A 12,221-nucleotide genomic window follows, 5' to 3' on the forward strand; every position below is an offset into this window, starting at 1 on the left:
TCCAAAGTTAACTGATCATGAATTTGGTATTTGTATTTTGGATGGTCTTCTACTTGATTGGTTGATTCTACCAGTAGTAAAAAGTCTGAATGATTAGGCTGAACATGTTACAGCATCCAAAGAAGACAACGAGATGTTCCTGATATACATGTAACCTGCCCAGAGGAAGTTTAACATCCTTTTCAGGTCACTTGATTTGAATCCAGGGCTGTCAGTCTCTGAGAATATAAATTCACTGTTTCTTACTTCCAGGGCTCCCTGGATGAAGTTCTGCTAGGACCTTTAACTTACAGAGTTGTTATTTATCTCATGGAACAGTTATGAGCTCAATGATGGAAAACTTCATGTCATGGTTACCCCAATGCACTGGATGATGGTGCAATGATCAAAAAGATGCCAGTGATGACAATTGAACGTCCCTTTGCCTTCCCAGCCTCCTTCATATATTCTCAGGCATAGGATGACAAAGGGAAGTCCACGAGTCACATGAAGAAAGACTGTAGCCATGGGCACACGATCAGGAGCTCCTCTGTTTGTCTTCACCCCTACCGCCCATGCCACCACCCTGTCCTACTTCCTCCTCATCTCGTTCCTGTGAATTCCTCTACCATTTGCCACTAACCACTGTCCTCCACCCAAAGTTCTGCTGATGATTATTCCCAGCTGAACCAATATTCAACCCATGTCTGACACAGAGTTTGTGTTCAAATAGTTGTTGAATGAAATAATGACCCCCAAACCCTCCAAGGTAACAAAATTTTAGCAGAGTGTCTTTTTGAATGAAATAATGAATGCTTCCTTATGTGGGGTGAAAAGAGCAAGGGTTTTGGAATCTTATCAGCCTAGGTTTGTATCTGTCTGTACCACTAACTGGATATAAAACAAGGGCTTAACTACTCTGAGATGCCATTTCATCTACTATAAAGAAGGAAGATAATAATTCCTACTCTGAAGGGTTTTTGTGACTATTGAAAGAGACAGTATATATGAAAATGCTAGCACAGTGCCTGGAATATACTTGGACCTCAATAAATGCTCATTTCTCTCTTCTCTGTCTTATGTGGTATTATTAAGATGGTAAATAATAGGGAGTAATTAATCTCTGGTGTGGCTGGATGTCTTAGAAGAGATAAACAGCAGTCACAGGGAGGGATAGTGTTAGGAATTTGTAAAGGAAATGACTATTTCTACGGTTAATTTTCTTGGTTGGGGTTTAAGAGGAAATTCATGTTGTCCATTAATTATACTTACCAATTGGGTCTAATTGGCAACTACCCCAAAATGAATAAAACAAGTGGGAATCAAGAGAGAAAAATGGCAGGCATCCTGTCAAAAAATAAAATCTTTGAAATTTCTACAACCCAATGGTTGGATTCACATTTTATTAAAGCAGACCAATCTCCCAATTTATAAATTTACACGTGATGGCAACCCAACTGCATATTCAGACCTATGCAAAGCATCAAACAGCACTCTGTACCAGCTATGCCTTGTCTCATTGCTCCCTCAGATAAACGGGTCCTTAAAATCAACATTTCCTTTGCTGGAGGACATAGCCTTCATTATTCTGTTTCAGCCTAGATAACTGTTTTAGTGGTTAAAGGGTTAAATGAGTTAATCCATGTTAAGTGCTTGTAACAATGCTTGGCACTTAGTAAATCCTCAAGAAATGTTTGTTTTTGTTATACTAATTATAACAATAATTATGTCTTCCAAGGCTGAATAAGTACTGGATTCCTCCCTCTCTCCCTTTAAAAACATTTTTTTTTTCTTATTTCTAGAGATACATGTCTTATTCTCTGGTAATTAGCTACTTCTGACCTAAAAGAAGTACTTCTTCAGAGGCTAACGTACTTAACTTTTCTTTTTAAAAGGGAATTGAAACCAATGCCAATGTGTCACTCGACATAGCTCATGTTATTTACTGAAGAGATCCCCACATTTCCCTCTCTTCTCTCATGGGCCAAGAAAATGACCAATTAGATAGATAGATAGATAGAACCATATATATCTATATCTATCTGTCACATATTATCTCTATCATATACCTCTTTCTATCTGTCTGTCTATCTATCTATCTACCTTTCTATCTATCTTCCAAAAAAAAGTCGTCAAGTACATTTCATTATAACAGGTTTCCTACCAATTCTGGCTATTCTATCCCAAACTGGGAGAGAAATTTAATGGTAAATAATGTCTCTGGAGTTGTTAACTTACTAACAAGCTAGTTTTAGGCTAGATGACTCAGGCAGGATCTCATTTCAAATCTAGGCCTCAGGAGAATCTGCCTCTACCCCTTTTGCTCCTTCTCTAAAATAGCATTTACAGAGGGGTCCAGATCCTTGAGTTAGGTCTTCTAGCCCTAGTGTCCTAGGATCAAGCCCGACTTCTAGAGCAGCCACAGCTTGGGGTGGTAGTTGTTGGCTGTTGGTTGGGCAGGGGATAGCTGGTTAGTGAGAGGCACAGTAGGGTCTCACCCCATTTTTCATAAAACATCACTTGGTAATTCCTTAGTGCCCATAACTTGGCAGGACTGCCTTTTCCTAAGAAGGTACTCATTGGGGAAAACACAAAGCAATATCACTTGAAGCACAAAATGTAAGGGTTGGTTCTTCCGGATTATCGATAGTTTGCAAAATAACAAGCCAAGGAGGGTCTAGGTCCTGGCAGCCCAAGAGTGTGGTAGGTAACGGTCGTCAGCGCAAGGGTCATTTCGGCACTGGGAAGGGACAGCCCTTGCCTGCGGTGATGGTGGTTAGCAAGATGAACAAAGATGCGCAGATGAGAGCAGCAATTAACCAAAAGTTGATAGAAACTGGAGAAAGAGAATGCCTCAAAGAGTGGCTGAGAGCTAAATTAACTGAATGTGGCTGGAAGGATCAGTTGAAGGCACACTGTAAAGAGGTAATTAAAGAAAAAGGACTAGAACACATTACTACTGATGAGTTGGTGGCTGAAATCACACCAAAAGGCAGAGTCCTGGTACCTGACAGTGTAAAGAAGGAGCTCCTGCAAAGAATAAGAACATTCTTTGCTCAGCACGCCAGCCTTTAAGATTGAATTAGATTGTGTTGTTTTGTGGTTTTATTTCTGAAAGTAAAACTTGCCAGACTTCCCTGGTGGCGCAGTGGTTGGGAATCCGCCTGCCAACGCAGGGGACACGGGTTTGATCCCTGGTCAGGGAAGATCCTGCATGCCGCGGAGCAGCTAGGCCCACGCTCCATAACTGCTGAGCCTGCGTGCCTAGAGCCCGCACTCCGCAGCGGGAGAGGCCACTGCAATGAGAAGCCCACGCACCACAATGAAGTGTAGCCCCCATTTGCCACAACTAGAGAAAGCCTGCACGCAGCAACGAAGACCCAACGTGGGGGGGGGGTAACTTGCCATAAATTAGGAATCGATTTCCCAAAATAAAATCCTTTTTTGTATGATGGTATACAGTTTTCAGTAATGATGCATACAATTGTATTGATTTTTTTCCCCTAAATGTGTTATTTTAATAAATATCTCATGAATTAAAAAAAACAAGCCAAGGGTAACTACTGTACATTTTCCAGAAAGTTACTAATTAGCACCTTCCTGAGAACATAAATTCAGCTTGGGAGCACACACCTCCCCAGGCCACTCCACCACTTTGTGCAACAACTAGACAGCTTGTTAAATATTATGAGCAAAACCTCAAAGAGTTGATGACACAAACCCTCCTGGAAATTTACCACAAAAGTGCTTGTTTAAGGAACCAAGCACAAAATTGGCTTAGCTGCGTCTTTCCTGCAGACTGAACAGCACACTGGTATTTTTAGTTTCTTTCTTTCCCCCCACAGTTACCAAGTCCTAATGAACAAAAGTTAAATGGCATTTTAGTGCAGCTCAACCAGATTTTTGCCGATTTGTTGCACGGCTAAAAATGGAAATGTCTGAACATCCAGTGTCTGTTGATTGTGATTCCAATTCTCTTGATACTTCCTTGCTTACCCTTCAAGATGCAGTGGAGAAAATGGTCTCAAGGGGAAAAACTGGAGAATAAAGGGCTAAGGATTTTGCATCAAATACGTTGATATCCTAAGTGCCCTGCTTTTATTCCTTGCTCAGGTGCCTGGAGAACCTTTTGTTATTTGGGTTCCCCTGGTACTCTGTTAAACAGAATAAGAGAAGTACCTCCCAAACTAAGGCAATGACAACGCTGAGCAAAGAGTAGCAGTTAGGAGTTCGGAGTCGTGAGTCCAGGTAAAAGCTGTGCCAGTTAATTCACTGTATGAATTTAGGTAGGACACTTGATTGACCTTTTCCAAGTGGGCTTTCCTATCTGGAAAATGAAGGCAATGAACTAGGTGAAATATATATATATAATACCAATGATAATATATAGTTATAGATATATAGAATCCCATGAGTATGAATTGCTCTGCTTCTGCCCCATCTATATATCTGTATCTATGTATAGGTAATAATGTTCCATTTATCATATTACACTATATTCTACCTTTACATCATTCTATTAAGGAGGGTCAATAAAAGGGAAACAATGAAACATCTTCTTATCCTCATGATTTTGATGATCGTGTTTCCTAAAAAAACAAACTAAGCCTAGTTCACATGTAGACTTTATTTAAATTTGCAGCTGAAATTCTGCTTATGAAGATAAGAAAAACAATTTAATGAAAGTAAAATAAATGTAATTAGACCACATGCTGTGCACTACCTTTCTAAATGTTGAAAGCTTTCACACGCATGGCTTGCAATCCATTGCCCACATTCCACCTGTCAAAATCTTCCTGAGAATACCTTGACTACACCGCCCCCATGAACATTCCATCCAGAAATGCTTTCTGTCTGAATTCCTGTTGTAGTTCGTATCACTCAAGGGCATTTGACACTTGTTGCTGTTTAATGCAGCCCTTTGCATACTGAGAGCCCGTGGAGCACAACAGTTGAGGCATGGACGCAGGCAGATTTCTTGGGTCTGCCACTTTTTAGCAGTCTGACCTTGGGGGCTATTACTTGACCTCCTTTGTGCCTCAGTTTTCTTTTTGGCCAATGGGAATAATAATGGTACTCACGTCATAGGGTCGTTGTAAGGACTGAATCAATTATTCCTTGTAAAGTTTTAGAATAGCGCTCAATAGCTAGTTATTGTTAACTTATTTGTGAAACTCTAAGTTCTTCAAGTGCACATCTATGTCTTATTTATCTTGCCACCTCTATAGTGCTTTGCATATTGTAGGCACACAAGCAAATACTGGTGGAGTAACAGAAGAACTATCAAGGGGAAAATAACAGAGAGAGCGATCACTACTTATTTTAGATGACAGATATTTTGAGTTCTCATTCTTGCCATATTTTGAAAAGCTGATGAACTTTTGACATGTATTTTGGCTCCATACAAAGCATCTTAAGAGTACAGTGGAGTCAAGAATATAGTGGGAGCCATTTTTTCCAGTGTGAGCATCACAGGCAATACTCAACATGAAATGGCTGTTGAATGAGCGGTGTGTGAGCCTACTCCATCACAGGGAGTAGGATCCAGGGAGAGGGGAGCTGGACTTTGGGGTGCCCAAGAGCCTAATAAAAGGAAAATGAACAATTTAGCTCTACTGAATTGTGCTCATGGTAGAGGTATAGAAGTAGGGCATTTTCAGTAGCCCCATTATACTAGGCTATCTGGTTATGGCTAAGGATTGGGAATAAATTTAGGCTATTTTGTCATTTACCAACTCCAAACAGGGAAGATAATTTTGACTCTGATTTCAGTCACTATCAAATATAAGATTCAAACCTGTTATGCTGTCTTATTGTTTTATACACATCCTTTATATGATTTGAGAATATTATTCTCCATGGCATGTCTTTAAGCAGCCTCTTCCATTAGGTCTCCTGACTTGACTCTTTCCTTTTGTCTTAGATGAAGCAAAGAATTGCCAGCAGACTCAGTGAGCAAGAGAAATCAAGGTGTGTCAAACACAGCTGTGTTGGCTCCTTACCCACAGGTCAAGAATGATAAACATACACTTGTGGGAAGAAAGTACTGAACACGGATAGGCTGACTACTTCCAAAAAGTTTTCTTCCTTCATCCATCCTTCCTCCTCTCTCCCTCTCTCCATCCCTCCTTTTCTCTCTCCCTCCCTCCTTCCCTGCCTTCCCTCCTTTTATAAAAGCTATAATTGGTCATTGTCAAAAAACAACACTGAGAGGTTTTTAAAAGGTATTAGTGGAAAATGTCAGTTCTCATCTTACTTCCCTTACCTCAAGTCTCATTCTCTAGAAGCTATAATTGTTCACCTGTGTCCTTTAAGATATTTTGTAAGCATATATGTACACACACACATAATTTAAAAAAACGTAAATGTGATCATAAACACACAGTTCTACTGTTGTACAATAGGCTTTAACTTAAGAAAAGGACATAAAAACTACCATTGGGTATCTTTCCATAGGAGCCCAAACAGAGCTATTCCATTACTCATAATAACTTCACAGTCTTTCACTGTATGTCTACATATAATTTAATTAGTCACTTACTGGTGAATCTTTGAATTATTTCCATTTTTATTACTATAAACAATATGACAATAAATATGCATAAAATAAATCCCTAGAAGTAAAATTACAGGGCCAAAAGGTATGTGCATTTAAAATTTAATACGGGTAGCCAAATTATCTTCCAGATAAGGTTGCCCATATTTGCACACCCTCCAGTACAGATTTCTATACACACTTATTGACACCAGATATTTTTAAACTTTGTTTTTTGTCAATTTGATAGGTTAAAAAAATTTCATTGTTGTCTTAGCTTTCATTTCTTTAATTTTGAGTGAAGTTAAGCATTTGTATTTTCTTCCCCAAGATTTTCCTGTTGATATACTTTGCCCATTTTCTTACAGGATTTTCCTTTAGGATTTGTAGATGCCCTTTGCTTATTATGTAAATGAATTCTTTGTCATGGTTGCAAATATTTTCTTTGCTTTCTCAACTGTTTTTTGAATTTATTTATACTATTTTCTAATGGGGTTTCTAAACATTGAATCTATTTTCTACAGAAACTTAGTTTGTCTGAATGGAAAAGTCACAATACCTCTGAGTTTGGTACTATAAAAAGATGAGGGAAAAAAATATATAGGCAAGGCAGAAACAAGGCCAAGAAACTGTTCTATTCAAAGAATACCCAGAGAGGAAAGGCAAGGTTTATTTTTAAAGTGCCGGCCTGTGGTTTCATTAAAACTGTACGGCAATAGATCCTCGTAGGCTTTATTCACTTAAGATAGAAAAGAAACCCCAACTGCTTTTAGCTCTATCTTTTTGGTTTTACTGAGGAACACAAGCTAAAATCAAAAGAAAAACTAACTAGGGTTGGACCAGTAATACACATGTATCTCAGTCTCTAAAACAAGGTGACCCAGCTCACCATTTGTTAAGAGAAGTTCTACTAATTAATCTTTTTATAACTGTCAGTGTCAGGAAATACTCTTAATTATATATTTATAGGCATTCAGAAGGTTTCAAGAGCCTTTCAGCTGTATCTTGCCAAATTATTAGTTATCACTTAGGGGTTATAAAACGTAGGAATGTCAAACTGGATAACTGGTATAAGAGAGCTTTAAATCCCTCACAAATGCATCTGCTTTCCAGGTCTCCTCAAACGTTTCCTCAACAGAGTCGGAGGATGCACTGCTGCTTTTACTCTCTAAGATGGGTTTCTCGTCCTTTTTCCCTAACTGGGCCAAGGCCCAGTTACAACCTTTCCCCCTCAGGAAGGATTTGAGAGGCGAGCAATCTCCATTCTACTGCCTGTTACCAAGAGTACAGTCCTGGGTAGGTCACATGAGAATTATTTCCTAGGATTTATCTTTGAAAAATTAATATTAAGTACAATGTCACAGAAACACGGAACTGAATCTCTTCTATTTATTTTTAATATTTAGGTATTCAAAGGTTACAAATGATGTACAAGAAAATATGTGGCTATGGATCCATTATGGAATGTATACAAATTATGCATAGTACAGCCTATGCAATTACTTTGAGGCTAGGAGGATCTGTTTGAGTTAACCTAAAAAGTTAACTAAACCAGGATGGTCTAAAATAATGTATATAATTTTCGACAGCTAGTCTCAATCCCATTTCAAGGGGAAATTACAATTTCCAGAACCAGTGGAAGACTCTTCAACTACATATCACTAAGAAACACACATGTGAAGAGTGAAAGGGCGTGATATGAAGCATATGCTACAGGAGTTATTTATGGACAAAGCTACTCAATGAACACACTAGAACATGTAGCTGTATCTTATTTATGAATGGCAGGTATGTTTTACCTCATGTGCCAACTCCAGCCAATTCTTAATAAACATCTGTAGTGCTATGCTGGAAAGGTGTGGCAAAAAGTGCTGGCTGTACCCTAATACCTGTCTTCCTCCTTCATAGTGATAGAATTTTAGCTGTATGCCCAGGATAAAGACTACATTTTTGAATCCCCCTTTTGCTAGGTGTGAATATGTGACCAAATATTGGCACGTAGGATGTAAGCCAAAATCCTGTATATGACTTCCTCGTTGTGCCTTTAAGGGAACAAGTTATGACTTTTTCCTGATTCCTTCTGAGCAGAATGTAGATGTGATAGTGAGTTCCTGCAGACCATTAAAACAGGGATGTGCAGAGCAAAAGAAAGAAGAAATCTGAGCCCTCAACATTGTGAGGCTACCACAAAAGGCCTGGACTCATGTTCAGAATAACACATGCATAAGGAATAAACTCCTGTCTCATCGAGGCATCCATTGTTTTGAGTCATTGTTACAGCAGCAGAACCTGTGTCTTAATGAATGCAAAATGGTCCTGAGCCATATCAAGGCTCAGTGGGAAAAGTGTCCTGCTAGGTCTGCAATGTCAACAGTGGGCAAGGGACCCGATGGTTCCATGCCAACTCTAACCTCTTACTGTATGGCTATCCAACTTACTCCAAAATGGAAAACTTTCCAAGGAAACTCTGATGTGACTCATACCTTGGACCTTCCCTTTGTCATATGCCTTCCTCTCTGTGCTATTGTTGACACTCAGGCTTGGTCTCTCTGTATTTGGTATAAATACAAAGAAATGAGACTTACTTAACAGTCATAATAAGAATAATAAATAATTAAATAATAAATAAATAAATAAATAATTTATGTAGTATTTATGATACAAATTATTTATTTATATATAAATGACTACAATCCTTTAAAATAGCCTCCCAGGAAGCTACATGCTTATTTCAATAATGCTGCTGTTGCTAAAATATTTTTGGAATTTTTTTGAAACTGTAAATTCACACATTTCTTATAATAATATGACTGGGTCAAAATCACTAAAATTTGTATCATGCCAAACAGCAACTCTTTATTGAGCACATACTATGCATGACACTAACGCTAGTTTTGGTGTCAGAGAGGTTGGTAAATAGTAAGGATTTAATAGTAAGGATGTCAATAGTATTCTTTAGATAATCTATGTCAAATTTCCAGGGTAAGTTGGCTTCATAATTTAACAAGAGAAAAATACTAATACGTATAAGGGGTCTATTACAGTCCAGGGAAATGAGAGACATATACTAGAAATGAAATGTGACTTTTTAAAAAGCACTGCTTTATGGCATTTTACATCATGAATTTATTCATTCACTCAAGATTTATATTACTGCCCTGCTCCCTGATTTCCAACATAATTCTCAGTAATATATAGATTAAAAATTAGAGGTCTCTTTGTATTCAGTTTCAAACGCTTTATTTTCCTAGAATCTTGGTTTATTAAAATATTCCCTTGGCAATGAATTCTAGTTAGTAGGCTCTCCAGGGGCCTGCAGGTAAAGCAATCACATTTCTGGGCTTCTGTTTCTACCCCCAAATCAGCTAATAACTGTGGACTGTAGGATTTCTCTGAACATCAAGGACTCTGACAGTAGAGCCCCCAGCATTGAGCACATTTCTGGAGTCACTGAGCCTGAAACATAAAAAGCAGTGGTGCTAAGAGCAGGTGCTGCCGAAATGGAAATTCTGATTTACTTCTTGAGTCAGTTCTGCCTGTTAAGCAGGTCAGTGTGTCTCTTCAAATGAAAAACAGCTTCCTTCCAGCCATTATGGCAGAAAGGTCAATTCAAGTCCATTTACAGTTTTCAAATAAGCTGAGAGCTCTAACACAGATGATGATTTTGGTCCTCACCCAGAAGAGAACTGATTCAGAGCAAATGAAGTTGGATATAAGGGAGAACTTCCCAACAGCAAGGGATGTTAGGATCTGAAGGACATGTCAGGGCTGACATCCAGCCTATGATGTGGATTGAGGACACTAAAGTCTTCACAGGTTGTTCAATATTTTAAATCTCACTGCTGGCTCATGATTGCTGCTTTTTCTACACCTTTAGACTAGGACAGAGTATCTTGGAAGTGTGTGGCCCTGCCACATCAGGTGTGGGCTATTGGAAAGATTTGGGAAAAAAAAAAGAAAAACAAAAGTCAAGGAAACATAATCAGGGTAGTGTTTCCTAAAGGATGGATTGGCATTTGGTCCAGGCGATTCTTCATGTGAAACCATCCTGCACAAGGTAGAATATTAACATTTCCTCCTCCTCTCTGTGTCATTTGGGAGCACCAGAAATTGTGTCAACCAAACCCCTCTGATATTTTAAAATACCTCCTACGGGACACAGTGTCACCTTAGTTGAAAACTACCACAGCCATGTTTAAGAATTATCACCAAAAAATGGTGGTAATGGAACAAGGATACAGTCATGAGTATTTTTTCTGATTATGGAAATTTCACTGAAACAAAATGCTGTAAATTGATGAGTGTCACATCACAAAGATGATCTTTTAAAAATAAAATCTCCTGGAACCCATGAGACTTTATCACTCTATGGATTAGCCTGTTCATGGGACTCCTGTACCAAACAACTCAGTGGAAATCAGAAACATCTGTTCCCATCATAAAGCATAACTTATCAGGGATGACATCGGTGCTACTGGGTGACATTATTATTGTTATTATTTTTTGTTAGTTTGTGTGAGTAAGCACACAGTCATATATAAATAGGTGTACTGGCTTAGGGACTGCATAACAAAACATCTGTTCTTTTTTCCCAGAGAATTCTAAATAGCAATATTCTCAAATACCAAATTTGATTGTGTTTTATGAATTCTGTGATCATTTCTGCTACTTGTTTGCTTAGAACTGCCAAGCAGATTTTTTTTTTTTTTTTTTTTTTTTTGCGGTACGCAGGCCTCTCACTGTTGTGGCCTCTCCCGTTGCAGAGCACAGGCTCCGGACGCGCAGGCTCAGCGGCCATGGCTCACGGGCCCAGCCGCTCCGCAGCATGTGGGATCTTCCCGGACCGGGGCACGAACCCGTGTCCCCTGCATCGGCAGGCGGACTCTCAACCACTGTGCCACCAGGGAAGCCCCTGCCAAGCAGATTTTGATCTACTGCTTTAGAGAAAGTATTCTTTGTGGCTTCATTAGATGAGGCTATGCTCAAATGTCAGTTGTTACTCTGGGGCAAAGAAAATGCAGAGCATCAAATTCTCTTTCAAGAAAACCCTGACAGTGGCAAAAGCAATGGTTACAAAAATCGAAACCTACTCAGACATCCCCATTCATTAGTACTGCAGAATGGGTGTGTCTATAATGACTGCCGTGGGGACAGAGTCTCTTAGACTAGATTTAGTCTGACACAGATTTCACTTTATACTATGAAGATGACAAAGTTGGAAAATTCTAGCCTCATAATGAAATTTCCTACAAACAAAGTTAATGTTCACAAATTAATTAAGATATATAATCCAAATAAAACTTTGCATTTAGCCAAACCTAAAATAAAATTCAGACACAACGGAGTATAACACTTTCATCAATTAGAGCCCAAAACGAACTAGATTTCTGTCCTCTTCCTCCAATCTCCTTTTTAAACAAAATAGTAAATTATAAGAAGGAAATCTGATATTGGCCCAAATCTAAACTTGACATATAAATCTAATCTTATATATTCGGGACCAATTCACATTTAGCCCAAATTCTAATACCTCCACCAAACAGAGTTCTCTGCAAACTTAACTGACATTCATAATGATTGCTCCAAGACACCAGAATAGCTTGACTCTCAAAAGAAATATGAAATTTTCTCCATTATATTCTTCACTCAAGCAAGAGGAACAACACGGTTTAGAATATATTTTCAACAATAATGAAAAAACATGAGT

At 38.7% G+C, this 12,221-nt stretch overlaps 2 protein-coding genes across 7 annotated transcripts in view; one reads left to right on the forward strand and one right to left on the reverse strand.

Moving 5' to 3' along the window:
- TRPM3 (transient receptor potential cation channel subfamily M member 3) overlaps positions 1 to 12,221 on the reverse strand; it is a gene marked incomplete at its 5' end in the record, with an annotated part of 816,760 nt that overhangs the window by 201,286 nt on the left and 603,253 nt on the right. The window contains one exon of one of the 6 annotated variants that reach the window (XM_082615529.1): positions 1,252 to 1,326. The exons of the other annotated variants lie outside the window; for them this stretch is intronic. Within the exon in view, the coding sequence (XP_082471655.1) occupies positions 1,252 to 1,326 (75 nt within the window). The remainder of the gene's footprint in view (positions 1 to 1,251; positions 1,327 to 12,221) is intronic. 6 annotated transcript variants of the gene reach the window in all.
- On the forward strand, positions 2,619 to 3,103 carry LOC309801172 (transcription and mRNA export factor ENY2-like). Its single transcript, XM_082615661.1, has one exon. It carries the CDS (start codon positions 2,749 to 2,751, stop codon positions 3,052 to 3,054), a length of 306 nt encoding a protein of 101 aa, XP_082471787.1. The 5' UTR covers positions 2,619 to 2,748; the 3' UTR covers positions 3,055 to 3,103.

Source organism: Mesoplodon mirus, assembly GCF_964341445.2.
Source record: "Mesoplodon mirus genome assembly, chromosome: 1".
In the NCBI taxonomy this organism is placed as follows: Eukaryota; Metazoa; Chordata; class Mammalia; order Artiodactyla; family Ziphiidae; genus Mesoplodon; species Mesoplodon mirus.

What these genes read in the sequence shown, in the direction of transcription:
- LOC309801172 (XM_082615661.1), top strand. Translation starts at nt 2,749, where the DNA reads ATGGTGGTTAGCAAGATGAACAAAGATGCGCAGATGAGAGCAGCAATT.